Below are 19,300 nucleotides of genomic sequence, written 5' to 3'. Positions count from 1 at the left end.
AAGGGCGTGACTTCGCCACTCTATAAGCTGTCTGAGTGAACCACAGCATGGATGAAATGTGATGCTTGCCGTTTGCGGACTCCTGTGGGATAGTACGGGTATCCGTACTTATCCGTACTTACTAGCCACATTTTGAGTACGTAGTACGATCCAATTCAGATCCGGCGAAAATAAGTATACTTCAAGGAGCTGTGAAGATTGCGGACGACCCCTCTCATCCTGCCAATAGTCTGTTTAATCTTCTCCCCTCTGGACAGCGGCTGTAAAGGGCTATTAGGTCCAAAACATCACGCCACCTCCACAGTTTTTCCCCCCAAGCAATAGCCCTCGTAAATCACTCATAAACTTGGACTCCATCGCACTTTAATTTTATTTAACACTGCACTATCTCCATTCCTAATAATTTATTGCTCATAATGGTTTGTCCTCGTATTGTGTTTTTGTCTTTCTGTGGAGAAGACCAAATCAAATTCCTAGTATCTATACATGGCGAAACAAAGTTGAATTGAATTGAATTTCTCCTCCATGTCTCCTCCGGCGGGGGGAGCTCGGGGGCGGCCCGGCAGCTCCGGCGGAGAAAGGCAATGTACTCCCGGAGCTGAACTGCCAGGCTGCTGCCAGGCTGCTGCCAGGCTCCGCCCGCCGTAGCTGCTCGTCTGCTGGTCCACAAAATCTCAGCTATGCTCTGATTGGCGGCGGGTGGAGAAGTGGGAGGTAATATTCAAATGTGCCCCCTTCCTACGTGGGAGGGGGTGCCGAAACTGACTCGCTCGTTTGGTAACTGTAGGCGGGGTACTTTCAGAAATGCATATCTCACTCAAAAAGTCATGAACAGACTTTTTTTCAAAGTTTGTATGCGTGTGGGAGCACCAGAGACCAAAAACAACAGCCCAAATCCCAGGAAAAGTGTTGTTTTCATAATATGTCCCCTTTAAATCGTACTTACACACACCATACACACACGCACATGCGCCCGAACATACACAGAAATGCACACACACGCATGCGCACACACCGCACGTCAAGACAAAGGCAGCGACACACTCGCCCAGGTAAGACGTTATGTATGCCAAAAGGACACATTTCTAACAATATGACAAAAAATATGCTTTTGGCCACCCGTTTCTACTTTCACCTTTTGTTTCTGAGAAATTGTGACAATTGACGGATATATTTAATGCAGGTGCGCTGCTCTGTAGACAAACCGCAACGGAAAAAAGGTAGCTGCTTCATCTCTTCTTTTTAGAATGAGTTTGAAATTTGTGCTTTTGGGACGAAAAAAATTAAATTACGTGTCCCAGATCACGAATGAATAGATTAAATGACGTGACGTGACAGTGTCACGTATTTCCTTGAGACTGGGTTTGGTACCGAGCTGTTGAAAACAATGTCAGCGTCTCCTGTGGCCTTGCGCACCTGCGTTATATACTTAATATGACTTTGGCAATACCCTTATGTTGCGCCATGCAAGCAAGTGTAAACAAGAGCATAGCTGCATGCCTGCCTGCTTTCAACAAGTAATTATTTGTATATGCCAACCGTAAATCTTGCATATCAAGTAGGCTAGCAAACACCGTTGCCATTCACCTCAGTGTCCGCTGACTTTCTCCTGAATGTGAAACTCATAACAAATCGTGCATGTATGCAAGAGTGTGCGGTTCCGTTTTAGCACCGGAACCGTTTGAAAAGTACAGAGTAGGCACCGGTGTTGGATAAAACCCAAACGATACTAAACCCTAGTGCTGACTGACTGCACACACACACACACACACACACACACACACACACACACACACACACACACACACACACACCCCCAACCATGGCGGGTGCTGATTGACTGTGCACACACAAGCACAAGCACATACACACACAATGGCGAGTGCTGACTGACTGCGCACACACACACAAACCTCTGTTCATAGCCTACTCACCGTTAGAATAGTGGTAGGCGAAGTAGCCTCATCATAGACTCTACTTGCGTTAAACAGCAAAGTCTCAGAGCATGGCGTCTTAAATCTTTTGTGGACTTTTGTCAACAGCTCCTGCCTTTCTCTACGTGCATGCACACACAAAAATACGTTATGTCGGGTCGCCATGGTTGTTGTATATAGGCCTATAAAGGGGGGTTCCGTTTTATTTAATATTGCATAGTTTCCAATAACTCCCGCTCAGCCCCTCGCAGCTTACGCGTGACCGTGACGAGTGTGTCTCTAACCTTCCGCGAGTAGTAGCTGGAACGGTTGTGAAAGAAAAAAGGTTCACTGTATCCGGCCCTTTACATTGAAGCAAACAGATATAGATATTCCCGAAGAAAAAAATCATATAACTTCTGAATAATCTGGCAGGCCGGATATTATGACTGGCGGGCCAATTATGGCCCGCGGGCCGCCAGTTGTCGACCCCTGCACTAGAGGTTGAGCGAGCGCAATGAGCGGGCGGAAACTCTAGTTTGACTTATTTCAAATGACAGTAAAATTGATCAATCATATATTCCCTCTCAATGGGTGGGCTTTGTTGTAAAAAAAAGAAGATTTTATGCTATCTTTATGAGTCTCTGTCTGTGCGGAGGCCAGCATTTCTTATTTGTAGAAGATATCAGTTCTAGGAAATTATTTTATTGATGACATATTGGTCAGCACTACCAAAAGATATGTCCAGGTAATTGCAAGCTACAAGCTGGTTGAAGGGTTAAGTATTACAATTTATTTTAAATGCTGTTGTACAATAAGCCAGTGTATCCCAAACATGGTGCTGTGAAAACTTGCTTTTCAAAACAATTAAAACCGATTACAATTTGCAATCAAACACACATACAAGTTATATTCATAGCTTCCGCGTTGACTGATTCAGAATTTCAGAGTAGCTAGGCTCACATTAAAACAACGTGAAGAAGGATTTAATGTGTGTAAAAAAACGTATGAAACTATTTCTAAAGCAGCTTACCCCTCTCAGTATACTCATGAAGTCAAACTGTGTGTTCACTGTCTGATTTACAGAGAGTACCGTCAACGCACTATGTTGGCGAACAGTACTGAACTGTTTCAGCTTTTAATGTTTAAGTAATGGATATCTTCCATTGTTAATATATGAACTTCCCTGTATCAAGTGACACGTTGAAACGTGAGTGCTTTGGGAAATGTTTTGTGTAACGCGTGCCCTGTAATTGTCCCTTCCAATAAAACATTAATGTATGCATGGTAGAACATAAAAATACAGTCGACTTTTCATGTAATTCTGCTGACTCCTGATTTAGATTTTTAAATATAAAAGATGAACAAACATTACCATTAAGATATACCAGCTTTATACAAAGCATTGCATGTGTACTCCTGTCGCAGTATTTTATCCTGAGGTGTCCCTTAAAATTTAATGAAATGCAGCCTACTGTTTCTTTGCAGTATTTGATCAAAGTAGTCCTCCCTAACTTTTGTTGTGCTGTTGATTTGATAAACAGCACCTAACCCTGCAGGGAGTCGTACAAAATTTATTTTGTTTATTGGGTGCCTTGGAGACAAAAAAGCACAAGGGGTGCCATGTTTTAGAAACGTTTTGCTGCCGCAGCCATAGATGCTGAAGCAGGATATGTTTACACTGACATAAGTGGATGATAAAGAGATCCCAGTCCAAACTATTCAGCTCCTCTCCAGTTCAGCCCTGATCTGTGAGTTCTTAGCCTGTTGAGCAGTGATCTCAACGTACTCTGAGGTCTGCTCCTCCCCCTGGGGGAACACCAGGCCTGGGTTCTGCACAGCACCTCGCTTGGTAAAGTTGATCTCTCCGTAGTGGATCTCCTCTTCCACCTGCTTGTCTGACGCCTCGCATGTTGGATTCTGTGGAAGAGCATTGATACATACAAGACTTGAAAGAAGAGTGAACAAGGGGTTCCCATAGAATAATTTCAAGCCGTCTATGATAACATTTGAACAATATGTGTTTATTGAGATTGCTGAGTATATTGTGTTTATTTTGGGAGAGCTATGATATTGTTTAATTATTGGAATTGCTAAAATATGTTCACATGAAGGCTATCTTTCCCTTAGTTGGCAGAAACGCTGCTTGCGGCGTTTAAACTAGTTTAAACTCCTCCTGACGCAAGAGGTCCTATTATTTCGTTTTTTGCAAATACATTTGAGAATGCTTAAACTAAGACGATGTACAGAAATGACTGCATCCTACAAAAATGTTAATTACATCACATCGTCCACTTTGAAGTTGGTTCATCAATCAATTCAGTAAACTTGTTAACTTTGCCTTCATAGGGTAAACTATTATACGTTCAAGTGCAGGATGCTAGTACACTGTCCACCCCTGTGGTTCATACCTGTTGATGTTTTGAAGGTTTCTTCAGTAACCACCTAAAAACATGAGGTGGAATCACAGGTTAGAACGGAGACAGACCCATCACAAATACTGGAAAGGTTCATCTTGCCTCATCATTGTTCAAACTAAATGATTCATATATACTGTGTATGTGTGCGTGTCTATATATATATATATATATATATATATATATATATATAACAGAACTGTCAACAATATTAATGAACACTTATTTTAAGATTCTCAAGCTGATTCTCACTTCATCGTGGATTATCCCTAACATAGACATTTAAATCCTTATCTATATCTATAGATCTATTCAGATATAGATCTCGATATATACAGATATTGATCTATACATATCTAAATGTATATATATAGATATATATAGATATAGATGTGATTTAGTGTGTGGTTTACTTACAGGACACAGATGATCAGACCAATAAAGGAGACGGTACCAAAGAATCCACCAATTATCAGAAGAACTTTCAAATCTGTAGGACATAAAACATTGTCATATCCATTTGAGATTGTAGGGATATATTTGGGATATGTGTAATAGTAAAGTATTTTATAGGGTCTACCCGTAGAAGTTGGTTTATCGAGGCTTTCACCGCTGATAGTTAGCTTAATCTCTTTTGATGTTTGGTTTCCCAAGGGATTCGTGGCCACGCAGTAGTAGATTCCTCTGTAGCTGGACACATTGAAGCTGTACAAAGATCCATCTGACACGTTCAGGGGTCCCTCCGCACTGCTCCTGAACCAGGTGAACCGGAGAACGGGGGGGTTGGCTCTGCTGGTGCACGTCAGGTTGACCACACTGCCCAGCGACACCGTGGGGGGGCTGACGGAGGCCTGGGTATCCTTCGGGGAATCTACAGGAACACAAGATAAGTCTTACATTTCAAGCTATGGTTCTGCTGTTGACGGACTTGAATGCAGTATGTAAACGCTTTGCGCTTCTCAGCCGCCCCGGCTCACTGATTGGACCATCTGCCGGTCACTCACAGGAAACGTTGAGCGTCACGACGCTCTCTGCTGTTCTGTTGCTGGGCCCGCCTGCTGGGTCGTTCACCGGATACTCCACCAGACAGGTGAGGCGGACCCCGTCATGTCGGTCCGACAGAGTGATATTCAGCCGCCGGGTCCTGACGTTAGGCTCTTGGTCTCCGTGCGGTTCCAGCCGGCCCTCAGGGCCTCCTGACTGGTTCCAGCTCAGGTGAGGCGGCTGGGTGGGACAGGGTGCGATGGCCCTGCAGGTGAACGTTACCCTGCTCCTATCCGTTAGTGGTCCCTCCTGGAGGGTCTGTATGGAGGGTGCTGGGGCTGAATCTACGTGGTTGTTTTCAAGAAACATTTGCATTAGGCTGAAATGTAGCTTCAATATCCACATGAATGAATGCAGCATGTTTGGTGTTGACCAGTACATTCCATAGTGGGGAATAATCATGGGGACAACGTGTGTCTCACCCCATAGTCCATAATAAGTATAATTACAATATGACACTGGCAAAAAACATCGATAGTATCGATATCAAACATATGTGGTATCGATACTTAAATTCTAGACAAGGAGAATTCAGGGAGTAGCCGAAAATCAAGAATGATCATAATAACAGGGTTCCTACGCAGTATGGAATTTAATTTGAGTAATTTGCATGTCCGGATGAGTATGGAAATTAGAGAAGAGTATGTTTGTTTGTTTTTTTGTTTACAGACTATTATCTCACTTAAAAAAAAATATATATTAATGTATACAAATCAAAACAAGCTTACTAACACAACATAGCCTACCTGTCGATGATATGAAACTAATCAAGCTGTCTTGAGAACGTTGTCTGGTTACCATGGTTAACTTTCGCTGCACGATTGTGTGACTTGATGAAGGATACCAAGTGGGAAAATCAAGCTAGATGCAAACTATGCTTGAAATAGTTCGACATCTCCAACATGGGGGAGGCGGCAAATTTAAGCCATATGTTATGCAGTGGTAAAAGCACTGTCGTCTTCGTCAAAGCATCTAGCCGTAGCCTCTCAATGTTTTTTGCCCATTTTTTAATATATAAGCAACTAACAATTGGTATTCAAATGCTTAATATTGACTGAAAATCCTGTCTGAAACGTCTGAAAATTTTAGTCTGGAGAATTATGGAATTTTGAAATGGAAAATGTGTAGGAACCCTGTAATAATATTGAAATAGGAATAAAAATAATTATAATAATGACTAATCAAAAAATTGACCCCCAAACCAAAAGGGTTCTCTTACCTTTAACTATGATTGTAAGAGGATTGCAGGAGTCGGTTGCCTTGTAAGGGCTGTTTTCGACTCTAAAGTAATATTTGTCAGCATAACTTGAGTTCAGCCTTGCAAAAACGGTTGTGCAGTTGTATTCACTCAAGTTCCCAATGATACTTATTGGATAAATATTTGGGGATTTGCTACCGTTGAAAACCACACTTTCTGGATTAGGCTCAAAATTGTGGGTTGATTTTAGCCAAAACCCAATAAAGGGTTTGTTTTTATGGAGTAGATTGGGTGGTACTGCATCAAATGAACATGGAATTTGCAAACAAGTGTCACTCAATCCCTCCATCTGGGTTGGCATGGATGCATTAAGGGCTGCAGGACAGTCTGTTTCAACACCTGCAACACAAGCATTTTTTACACAAATTGGCCAATGACATGCAACCTTCCTGTCCCACCACATCTTCCTCTAACAGCCTGGCCACACCTCTACTAGACCGGCATCACATTCTGAGCATGGATACCGCCTTCATTTCAGAGATCGATTATATGCAGATTAGCATTTAGTCCATTCGATGTAAAACATATGACTCATTCTGGGTCCATGAAAGGGGTAGTTCAAAGTTTTGGACATCGGACCTCATTTCCAAGTGAGCCAGTTTGTTATGTATCTTTGGAGACCGTTTAACACGTTTCATTCAGTCCTTCTAGTTGCAGAGATCGCTGGTGATAGGCTAGGGCAAGTCGATGGTTTCTGCTAGCCTGCCAATATAAACAGTTTTACCCACTCCACAGTACACGCATGACTATCAATGTAAATGTCTGTTGATAGAATAATGTTAGAAAGAAAACTACCCTTGCATCGCATTGCATTTAGTTTATACTTCACTATCGTTGAAAGCAGGCTACGGCAGCGGCAAACTGATATAACCTAGGCACCTACTACTACAAAATGTAATGCGTTCATTGCGATCCAAGGACAGTTTTAATTTCTAACATTATTCTATCAACACAGACATTAACATCGGTAGTCTGGCGTTAAAATTGATTTGCCTCGGCTGCACAGTGGAGTGGGTAAAACTGTTTTTATTGGCAGGCTAGCAGGAACCGTCGACTTGCGCTAGCCTAGCACCAGCGATCCCTGCAACTAGAAGGACTGAATGAAACGTGTGGAAAATGGTCTCCAATGATAAATAACACACTGGCTCACTTGGAAATGAGGTCCAATGTCCAAAATTCTGAATTACCCCTGACAGGTCTGTTGGCGTGCCAATGCCTAAACATATTCAATGCTTAGAACTAAATATTCACAATATAACAAATGAAAACCACTGACCTGCAGCAAAGATGACGTTCAGTAGTATTTCAAACTGCATCATCGTGATGCATCTTGTGAACCTCATCTCCTGCATCATGAATTCAAAGAAGTAGTCAAGGTACATTCGTTTTAGTTTTTGATGTGTCCTGGGTTAAGGTACCTACTGTACATCTTCCTTGTTACAAATACAACAAATAACGAATATGGAAATACAGTAGGCTACTTGGAGCAACAAAAGTTACAAGAAAATGCATTCATCAGTTTATTCTAGGCCTTTAAAGAAATGTTTTAATGTTTGTTTTAATTCCTTACCGCGAGCAGTAGGCGCTTTTTCACAGCCAACGGGCAGTTTGTTGTAAAAGGAGAACAGTGTCGCACTGATGCACTGTTAGATCTAGGTCTACTTAAATACCAAAGATACTTCCACCTTTAGTGATTGACCCTATGTGACCACTCTTTATGATCCATGCACGGCTAATAAACCTTGATGTCAGTTATTAGTAATTGTGTGTAATATTCTCCTTGAGTGAGGACTAAACTGCACTAGGTAAAGAGTTACTTTGATCAGACCTAATACTCCTGTCACTTGAACTGAAAAGGAGAACATGGCTTGTGGAAAGCAGGAAATGCTATTTACAGCATTGTGGTACTTCCTCTTCTCAACCACATATTAGCCAGATGTGGGGTTGCAGTTCTCAGGCTATTTGTAATTACAGACCAATCAGCATCTTGCCCGTATTGTCCAAGGTAGAAGAGAAGTGGATAGCAGAACAACAACATCAACTTAACAACATTTTTTAAACATAGTAAAATAAGAACAAGAACTCAATAAACAAACATTTTGGGGTAAACCTCAGTGACATAAAAAGTCCTCTACAGAGGGAAAATAAACGAAAACAAAAAGGACACAACAATCTACTTTAGACAAATGATGGTCGTATTGGTGTGATATACGTTTCCCATCTTTTAAAAAAATCAAAAGCAAAAGTGATCCTTTCCATCTTAAAAATATCATCGATAATGTCAATCCATACCTCCACAGTAGGTTTTCCTGGTTTTAACAACCTTCTAGTAATAGCTTTTCTACTAGCAGCACTTAGGATCCAAAATAAATATTTGACTTTACAAGAAACTTTTTCTGATGTTAAGGCACCCATATATAAAGAATCAAATTTAAATTGAATGTCCGACTGAAAAATGCTTTGCATAACTTTATAAACCTCCCGCCAAAATGGAAACAATGATACACAGGACCAGAATATGTGCAAATGATTTGCTTCGAGGCACCCCCACTGTCGCCAGCATGCCGAAGAATTTGTGTAGTGCCTCTTTTGAGCTGGAACGATGAAGAACCTTGCAAGGTTTTTCCAGCAAAACTCTCGCCATACAGTTGAACTGGAAGTTTTCCACTGTATCTCACATAGGTTCTCCCAATCTTCGTCCTTTAGAACAAAGTTTCCTTCATGTTCCCATTTTTGTTTTGCATACAGTGAACTACATTTTGTTTGTTGTTACCCCTTGTAGAGTCTTGAGATACGTTTCTGGTTAGAGCCAGCAGAATAAGCATCTATAAACACTTTTAACAGAATATTATCCCAGCCTCCTTGTGTACACCCATTCTGTATCTGGTCAATATAATGCCGGACCTGAAGGAATCTGTAAAAATCTCCCTTATCAAAGCCAAACTGCCTCTTCAGATTACCTTGTTCCACATCAAGTGACAAACATATCCATGGGTTTTCCAATTCCTTTAAATTATTCAATAAGCCCTTATCCCCAATTGCAACCTGGATTGGAAATTCATTTCCAAAATGCATCGGACATATGACCCACTATGTTCTGCTCCATGTATCCAATGTTGACAACATGACTTGACATGGCTAAGCTACCAAAATAAACAAGAGGAGCTAGGAAAGGAAATTAACTGCATGTTTAAGTTCAGAAGGGGCAAACGTGTGGCTAGCTACACACTGCACTACTAAAGTCATCAAGATTGAAAATGAACGAATATTTGTTGCACAGCTGAACGCTGTATCACATCATGAGCTGGCTGTTCTCAATTCACAACACGCATTCCATCAAATGTAGCCTACATCAGGCATTCTGACCAAAACTCATGCACTCCCCCCCACAATTATTCAGAGTAGGGTCTGTCTGCATCCTGCAAGACGGAGGCGTAACTTGTAGTGGGCGTAACTTGTAGTAGGGGGCGTAAGTTCTACTAGGAGGCGTAACTTGTACTTTTCTAAATCGCGGTCCACGCGAGATCTTTCTCTTTTCGCGGTAAAAAAAGAAGCCGTGTAAATCACGGTTCACACGAGATCTTCCTTGAAGTCGGATCTTCAGATATTCATGTCGGTAAGTAAAAGAAGTGGATTAACAAGAATGATTTTTTTTGCTTTTACAAGCTTTATGATCTCTAGAACTACGGCAGACTACTTGTGGTTGTGATACTGTTTAACATTCTTTACGTAATGTTCGAATGCTTAGGCGTACTGTTTTAACGTTGGAAGAAACCCCAGCTTTCGCCCCCTCTGTGAAGTTAGTTCAGAATAGCAAACTTCAATCTGCACCATTGCAATCAATGCTGATGGTGGTATTGTTCTATTTATTAGAAGTTTCCTCGGCAAACCAGTGGGAATGACTGTGAAGTCTTTCTGATAATGGTAAGTCGTATTAAAATAATTTCATGTCTTGCTGTCATTCGTGTGTTCACCCATTCATGTTTTCCTTGTTTGTTGTTTTTTGTGCAGTTGACCTTGTACGTTGCACTTGATGCTCCATTCGACTACACCATAGTAATATTGAAAGATGTCATAAGTCTACCTATTTTATGTTTAGGTGGATATGCCAGCCCTTAGGAGTTGGAAACCAGATATTGAGTGGTAAATTCGTTTTGTTAAGTAAGAAGCAAAAACGAATAAACAAACAAAGGTTTCTGCTTGTGTCAATTATTCCCAGAAAACAGAGTAATAAAGCGTACCTTGCTCGTACATTGCTCATGAATGCATATTTTTATTTTCACATATGTTAAAGTAAGGATTGGCATTGTTAAAGTTAGATATTAAGACAGTATTTTCTAGTTTCTATGAACTGAAAATGAAGAACCTGGACAGTCATATGATTAATGAGATTTTATTTGCTCATACAAAACAGAATAAATAAGACAATACATTGATACAACTGAGGAACAGCTAAATGTAAAATCCATAAAAAACGGCATGTTTAGATCCCATGGTGAATTGAGGATGAATTCATGAATGTGTTCAGATTAGATATTCATCCTATTCCTTGAAAATTGATTTTCCAGATGTTCAATGAATTGCATCCTTGCCTATACAACTAATAACAATAAAAAATTTAACATTTTCCTCGTTTCCACTAGGGGTATCTCTGCTCTATAATTTAACAAACATCTGTAAAATAGTAAAAATGTCAAGATAGGCCTATAAGAATGTATATAATGTGTTACCACATTCATGAATATATCCTCAATTGGCCGTAGGACCAAAACATGATCTTTTCATGGATTTACATTGAGCTGTAGCCTGTGTGTGTATGTGAATTGCAGTGTATGTGTTTGGATACACACACGGGCACACACACTGACATATTTGTATATTATTATTTATTTTTTTATTCATGTGGCCTGCAGTGAAGATAACGCACAGGTGTATTCCCACAGGCTCTGAAAACAACAGTCATCAAGCCATATCTAACTTACCATTTTTAAGCAAAATCATTGAAAAAGTTTATCAACAGCTAAATAACTACTGAAATCACTGGATGTGCCAAAATTGTCTTCAATTTAACAATTGAAAAAACTGAAGTAATGGTCTTTGGTGCAAGGGATGAACAATTAAAAGTCAGTGCACAGCTGTTATGTTAGAAAGCACAATCCAAGACCAATCCTGGTGTAGTCAGACTCAGACTTGAATTTCTAAAACCACATTAAATGCCAAACTGAACTAACTGAAGGTGTAAATGTGAGATGCATTTTTGACTGATAGATGCTTCTGCTTAAATTATTTGGGGATTTATAAATAACATAATAAAAATGTCTGACAAAATCCCAATCCAAATGTATTGGCATTTTTAAGACTTTTGAAGGACTGATTAAATACATTTAATACCATTTAAGGTATTATTTTAAGCATTTGTATGACTTAGATTTATTCTATACATTTGCATAGCAATTAAATGACTTACTTGTAGATGTATGAAATCAATGCTTGTTAAAAACAACAGTCATCAAGTCACTTCTAAGAAAATAACAATATAGATCAATCATGAACAATTATAGGCCCATATCTAACTTAAGGCAAGGCAACTTTATTTATATAGCACTTTTCATACACAAGGCAGACTCAAAGTGCTTCACATATACAAAACATTGGCATACAATAAAATAAAATAATAGATGAGTAAAAGAAACGTATGCAAAGAAATGGGTAAAATAGAAAGTTAAAAAGGCATTTTAGTATTCAAATAGAAAATAAAAGCAAAGTTAAAAAAGCCTTTTAGAAAGTGCAATGTTTTTAAGATTTAGCAGAAAGCAAATATATCAACAGCTAAATAACTACCTACTTCTTAGCAATGAATCCATTTACATATCGCCAGGAGACCGATACAAGCACTGAGGAGGTGCATTGAACAAATCAATCACTGGATGTGCAAACGAAAAAACTGAAGTGCCGGCTACTGAGGGAAGCGCATGCGCATTTAATGACATCGTTTACAGGAAGTGCGTCATTATTGGGCATCTAGACCCCCGATCTGTCAGCCATGAGCCGAACACATCTGGTACTCACACCGGGCGCAAGAGTCATTATCGCGCCCGTATAACTAAACTATATGATCTAGTTTAGTTATGCTCGTATAATATGAGGCAAACTATTTCAGAATTCTGTTTAATTGTTTTAAGTTTTCAACAATATTTCGATATCATTAGCAACAGACTGAGCTTGGCTTTTAATACAAAGAAGATGCATTCAATTGTAGCCTAGGCTACTACGAGATAATAACTAAAACAATAGCCTACCGCTTTTAACGCAAATCAGATCAAGCATCAATATCAATAGTAAAAATAAAGCATTCAAGAAGAATTTTTTTTTTTTCAAGAAAGGTTTTGGGTGGGCCTGTTGAACAGTGGGTGGTCCTAGGTCCGTCAGGGCCACCCCTAACGCAGTGCCTGCTTCCTATACCGGTTGCTGTGTTGAAGGTTTCTTCAGGAACCACCTATAAACATGAGGTGGGATCACGGGTTAGAACGGAGACGGACCCAGCACACATGCTGCTAAGGTTAATCTTGACTAATCAATGTTCAAGCTAAATTGTGTGTGTGTGTTTTACTTACAGGACAGAGATGATCAGACCAATAAAGAAGACGATACCGATTAAGAATCTCACTATCAGAGGGACATTCAATCCTGTAGGGGACAAATCATGGTAGATCACATAGTCATATATCCATTTAGAGATTGTAGTATTTTGGGATATGTGTAGAAGTTGATTTACCAACGCTTTCACCGCTGATAGTTAGCTTAATCTCTTTTGATGTTTGGTTTCCAAAGGGATTCGTGGCCACACAGTAGTAGATTCCTCTGTAGCTGGACACATTGAAGCTGTACAAAGATCCATCTGACACGTTCAGGGGTCCCTCCGCACTGCTCCTGAACCAGGTGAACCGGAGAACGGGGGGGTTGGCTCTGCTGGTGCACGTCAGGTTGACCACACTGCCCAGCGACACCGTGGGGGGGCTGACTGAGGCCTGGGTATCCTTCGGGGAATCTACAGGAACACAAGATAAGTCTTACATTTCAAGCTATGGTTCCGCTGTTGACGGACTTGAATGCAGTATGTAAACGCTTTGCGCTTCTCAGCCGTCCCGGCTCACTGATTGGACCGTCTGCCGGTCACTCACAGGAAACGTTGAGCGTCACGACGCTCTCTGCTGTTCTGTTGCTGGGCCCGCCTGCTGGGTCGTTCACCGGATACTCCACCAGACAGGTGAGGCGGACCCCGTCATGTCGGTCCGACAGAGTGATATTCAGCCGCCGGGTCCTGACGTTAGGCTCTTGGTCTCCGTGCGGCTCCAGCCGGCCCTCAGGGCCTCCTGACTGGTTCCAGCTCAGGTGAGGCGGCTGGGTGGGACAGGGTGCGATGGCCCTGCAGGTGAACGTTACCCTGCTCCTCTCCGTTAGTGGTCCCTCCAGGAGGGTCTGTATGGAGGGTGCTGGGGCTGAATCTACGTGGTTGTTTTCAAGAAACATTTGCATTAGGCTGAAATGTAGGTTTAATATCCACATGAATGAATGCAGCATGTTCAGTGTTGACCAGTACAGGGGAGAATAATCATGGGGAGGGAAACGAATTGTGCCACAGCCCATAGTCCATAATAAGTATTATTACAATATGACACTAGCATAAAACATTGTTAAAACATTCTTTAAAGGGAAACTACAATTATGTGGTATCGATACCTAAAGTCTAGACAAGGAGAACAAGTATGTCTACCTATTCAGGAAGTAGCCAAAAATTAAGAATGATCATGATAACAGGGTTCCTACGCAGTATGGAAAAGTATGGAATTTAATTTGAGTAATTTCCATGTCTGGATAATACGGGTGTGCATTGGCACTGCCCTCACGATTCGATTGGATTACGATTCGATTCTACGATGCATTGCGATGCATCAAAATTCTACTGCACACAATAAGGCAAATTTGTTCACCTTCCACTCCCAAACCTACTGCCATTAAATGCCAGGCTTTGTCCTTTCTGACATTATCCTTATAAAAAGGATGATGGATTTCATAAATTATTTTATGTTGCTCCACTTCGACAATCAGTCTCTCGTCGTCCATGTTGCCGACCCTTTGAGAACCTTTGATTGACTGCTGACCTGGTGCCACTGGTCATGACGTTTGTGTTTTATTTAGAAAATTGACCGGATGCTCTATGGCTTTTAACTTTTCACTTCCTGCCCCCGATCTGCTCTGTTGAAATTGACGCGGTTCAGCAACGGTTCGCGTCAACAATAGAAGTGCTACGGAATGGTAGCGTTGCGGGACGCTGCTGAGCCAGTGGAAATGGTTTCATTGATTAGAGTGGCAGCGATCAGCAGCGGTGACCACGGCGCAGCCGTTCCGCAGCGCTTACGTCCCCGGTGGAAATCTGGCTAGTGTTGTCGTTGTTGCTAGCTAGCGCCGCCGCTTAGCATGTAGTTCACAACTCTATTGTCCACTCGTGGCCCGAAAATAAACAGCGACATAAGCGATTATGGCACGTTGACGCATCGATACTGAATCGTGCATGCCCCGCATTGCGATGCATCGCCGAATCGATTATTGTTGACACCCCTGCTGGATCAGTATGGAAATTAAAGAGTATGGAAAAAATTGTTGGGTTGTTTACAGACTATTATCTCACTTTGTAAAATTAAATATATGAATACATACAAATCATAACAAGCTTACTAACACAACATAGCCTACCTGTCGATGATATGAAACTAATCAAGCTGTCTTGAGAACGTTGACTGGTTACCATGGTTAACTTTCACTGCACGACTTTGCGACTTGATGAAGGATTGAAATAGTTTGACATCTCCAACATGGGGGATTCGGCAAATTTAAGCCATATGCAGGGGTAAAAGCACTGTCGTCTTCGTCAAAGCATCTAGCGGTAGCCTCTCAATGTTTTCTGCCGATTTTTTAAGATATAAGCCTCTAACAATTGGTATTCAGATGCTTAATATTGACTGAAAATCCTGTCTGAAACGTCTTAAAATTTGATTGTGGAGAAGTTTGGAATTTTGAAATGGAAAATGTGTAGGAACCCTGTAATAATATTGAAATAGGAATAAAAATAATTATAATAATGACTAATCAAAAAATTGACCCCCAAACCAAAAAGGGTTCTCTTACCTTTAACTATGATTGTAAGAGGATAGCAGGTGTCAGTTGACTTGAAAGGGCTGTTTTCGACTCTAAAGTAATATGTGTCAGCATAACTTGAGTTCAGCCTTTCAAAAACAGTTGTGCAGTTGTATTCACTCATGTTCCCAATGATACTTATTGGATAGATATTTTGGGTTTTGCTGCCGTTGAAAACCACACTTTCTGGATAAGGCCCAAAATTGTGGGTCGATTTTAGCCAAAACCCAATAAAGGGTTTGTTTTTATGGAGTAGATTGGGTGGTACTGCATCAAATGAACATGGAATTTGCAAACAAGTGTCACTCAATCCCTCCATATGGGTTGGCATGGATGCATTAAGGGCTGTAGGACAGTCTGTTTCAACACCTGCAACACAAGCATTTTTTACACAAAATGGCCCATGACATGCATCCTTCCTGTCCCACCACATCCACCTCTAACAGCCTGGCCACACCTCTACTAGACCGGCATCACATCCTGAACATGGATACAGGCTTCATTTCAGAGATCGATTACATGCAGATTAGCATTTAGTCCATTAGATGTAAAACATACGACTCATTCTGGGTCCATGAAAGGGGTAGTTCAAGGTTTTGGACATCGGACCTCATTTCCAAGTGAGCCAGTTTGTTATGTATCATTGGAGACCGTTTAACACGTTTCATTCAGTCCTTCTAGTTGCAGAGATCGCTGGTGATTGGCTAGGGCAAGTCGATGGTTTCTGCTAGCCTGCCAATATAAACAGTTTTACCCACTCCACAGTACACGCATGACTATCAATGTAAATGTCTGTTGATAGAATAATGTTAGAAAGAAAACTACCCTTGCATCGCATTGCATTTAGTTTATACTTTCACTATAGTTGAAAGCAGGCTACGGCAGCGGCAAACTGATATAACCTAGGCACCTACTACTACAAAATGTAATGCGTTCATTGCGATGCAAGGACAGTTTTAATTTCTAACATTATTCTATCAACACAGACATTAACATCGGTAGTCAGGCGTTAAAATTGATTTGCCTCGGCTGCACAGTGGAGTGGGTAAAACTGTTTTTATTGGCAGGCTAGCAGGAACCGTCGACTTGCGCTAGCCTAGCACCAGCGATCCCTGCAACTAGAAGGACTGAATGAAACGTGTGGAAAATGGTCTCCAATGATCAATAACACACTGGCTCACTTGGAAATGAGGTCCAATGTCCAAAATTCTGAATCACCCCTGACAGGTCTGTTGGCGTGCCAATGCCTAAACATATTCAATGCTTAGAACTAAATATTCACAATATAACAATTGAACACCGCTCACCTGCAGCAAAGATGACGTTCAGTAGTATTTCAAACTGCATCATCGTGATGCATCTTGTGAACCTCATCTCCTGCATCATGAATTCAAAGAAGTAGTCAAGGTACATTAGTTTTAGTTTTTGATGTGTCCTGGGTTAAGGTACCTACTGTACATCTTCCTTGTTACAAATACAACAAATAACGAATATGGAAATACAGTAGGCTACTTGGAGCAACAAAAGTTACAAGAAAATGCATTAATCAGTTTATTCTAGGCCTTTAAAGAAATGTTTTAATGTTTGTTTTAGTTCCTTACCGCGAGCAGTAGGCGCTTTTTCACAGCCAACGGGCAGTTTGTTCTAAAAGGAGAACAGTGTCGCACTAATGCACTGTTAGATCTAGGTCTACTTAATTACCAAAGATACTTCCACCTTTAGTGATTGACCCTATGTGACCACTCTTTATGATCCATGCACGGCTAATAAACCTTGATGTCAGTTATTAGTAATTGTGTGTAATATTCTCCTTGAGTGAGGACTTGACTGCACTAAGTAAAAGAGTTACTTTGATCAGACCTAATACTCCTGTCACTTGAACTTATAAGGAGAACATGGCTTGTGGAAACCAGGAAATGCTATTTACAGCATTGTGGTACTTCCTCTTCTCAACCACATATTAGCCAGATGAGTGGTTGCACTTCTCAGGCTATTTGTAATTACACACCAATCAGTATCTTGCCCGTAGTGTCCAAGGTAGCAGAGAAGTGGATAGCAGAACAACTTAATTCCCATTTAAACAACAGCCCCTTTTCACTGCATCCCATGCAATTTGGTTTTAGAGCCAATCATTCTACAGACACTGCCAACTGCCTCTTACTTGAAAACGTTAAGTCTATGAGGGACATGGGAGGTACTGTTGGGGCTGTTTTCTTGGACCTGAGAAAAGCATTTGAAAGAGTAAATCATAGGTACTCATTGCCAAACTCTCCTCGTTCAATTTCTCCAACAACACCCTCAATTGGTCAAATTCATACTTAAAGAACAGAACTCAGAGTGTGACTGCGCCATAAAAAATCGACTGCGCTGGATACACTAAATGGTGTACCACAAGGATCTATACGAGGTCCACTCTTGTTCAGTCTTTGCATAAATGACTTGCCCTCTGTATGCTCTGATGTAGAGATTCAGCTTTATGCTGATGACGCTGTGATTTATACACATGGCAGTAATAAACTTCAGGCTGCAGCAAAACTCACCAATGCACTGAATCGCATCTCAACTTGGCTAATTCAATCAAGCCTTCAACTAAATGCATCAAAAACAATCAGCATGTTTTTCTCAAAAAAAAAGTTCTGAGTTCAACTACCTAGGCCTCCTAATCAACTCTCAACTTTCCTTTAAATCTCATGTAATAAAAGTTGGTCACAGGGTTAAGTTCATCTTATCGAACTTTGGCTTTATTAGAAATTCAATGACCAATGATGCAGCCAAATTATATGTATGCATGCTATGATATTGTCACATTATTATTTTTATTTTTTGGATTTTCCATACATTAGTCAATAACAGTATATATCATGCCTCTCACTAAGCCATCTGTAGATGTAAATAGCCCACAGAAAAGTATCACAGGTTCAATAAGCAGTACAAAAGTTAGCAGGGACCCAATAGGACCTCATACATATACTGTAATATATCCACATAAGCATTTTTTAAATATAGTAAAATAAGAACAAGAACTCAATAAACAAACATTTTGGGGTAAACCTCAGTGACATAAAAAGCCCTCTACAGAGGGAAAATAAAAGAAAACAAAAAGGACACAACAATCTACTTTAGACAAATGATGGTCGTATTGGTGTGATATACGTTACCCATCTTTCCCATCTTTTCACAAAACTGTTGCAGTCTCAAAGCAAAAGTGATCCTTTCCATCTTAAAAATATCATCGATAATGTCAATCCATACCTCCACAGTAGGTTTTCCTGGTTTTAACAACCTTCTAGTAATAGCTTTTCTACTAGCAGCACTTAGGATCCAAAATAAATATTTGACTTTACAAGAAACTTTTTCTGCTGTTAAGGCACCCATATTTAAAGAATGTAATTTAAATTGAATGTCCTTCTGAAAAATGCTTTGCATAACTTTATAAACCTCCCACCAAAATGGAAACAATGATACAAAGGACC

The 19,300-nt window shown here is 40.6% G+C and overlaps 1 protein-coding gene across 1 annotated transcript; it reads right to left on the bottom strand.

Moving 5' to 3' along the window:
- Nucleotides 1-2,683: 2,683 nt before the first annotated feature.
- Nucleotides 2,684-17,408, bottom strand: LOC132452952 (uncharacterized). Its single transcript, XM_060045786.1, has 13 exons — nt 17,135-17,408; nt 15,687-16,196; nt 13,814-14,137; nt 13,408-13,680; nt 13,247-13,319; nt 8,203-8,317; nt 7,909-7,978; nt 6,594-6,971; nt 5,335-5,658; nt 4,911-5,201; nt 4,748-4,820; nt 4,325-4,358; nt 2,684-3,833 (listed from the first exon to the last, which is right to left on the bottom strand). Exons 1-13 carry the CDS (start codon nt 17,238-17,240, stop codon nt 3,636-3,638), a joined length of 2,769 nt encoding a protein of 922 aa, XP_059901769.1. The 5' UTR covers nt 17,241-17,408; the 3' UTR covers nt 2,684-3,635.
- Nucleotides 17,409-19,300: the final 1,892 nt, after the last annotated feature.

The sequence above is a fragment of the Gadus macrocephalus genome, chromosome 23, assembly GCF_031168955.1.
Source record: "Gadus macrocephalus chromosome 23, ASM3116895v1".
Lineage (NCBI taxonomy): Eukaryota > Metazoa > Chordata > Actinopteri > Gadiformes > Gadidae > Gadus > Gadus macrocephalus.
The sequence above is the reverse complement of the archived record's forward strand: the minus strand, read 5'-3'. Positions and strand labels throughout refer to the sequence as shown.

Coding starts and splice junctions, on each gene's coding strand:
- LOC132452952 (XM_060045786.1), bottom strand. CDS start 17,240: ATGTACCTTGACTACTTCTTTGAATTCATGATGCAGGAGATGAGGTTC. Junction 5,202..5,334: donor CGTGACGCTCAACGTTTCCT/GTGAGTGACCGG, acceptor GTGTTCCTGTAG/ATTCCCCGAAGGATACCCAG. Junction 3,834..4,324: donor AACCTTCAAAACATCAACAG/GTATGAACCACA, acceptor GCTCTTCCACAG/AATCCAACATGCGAGGCGTC.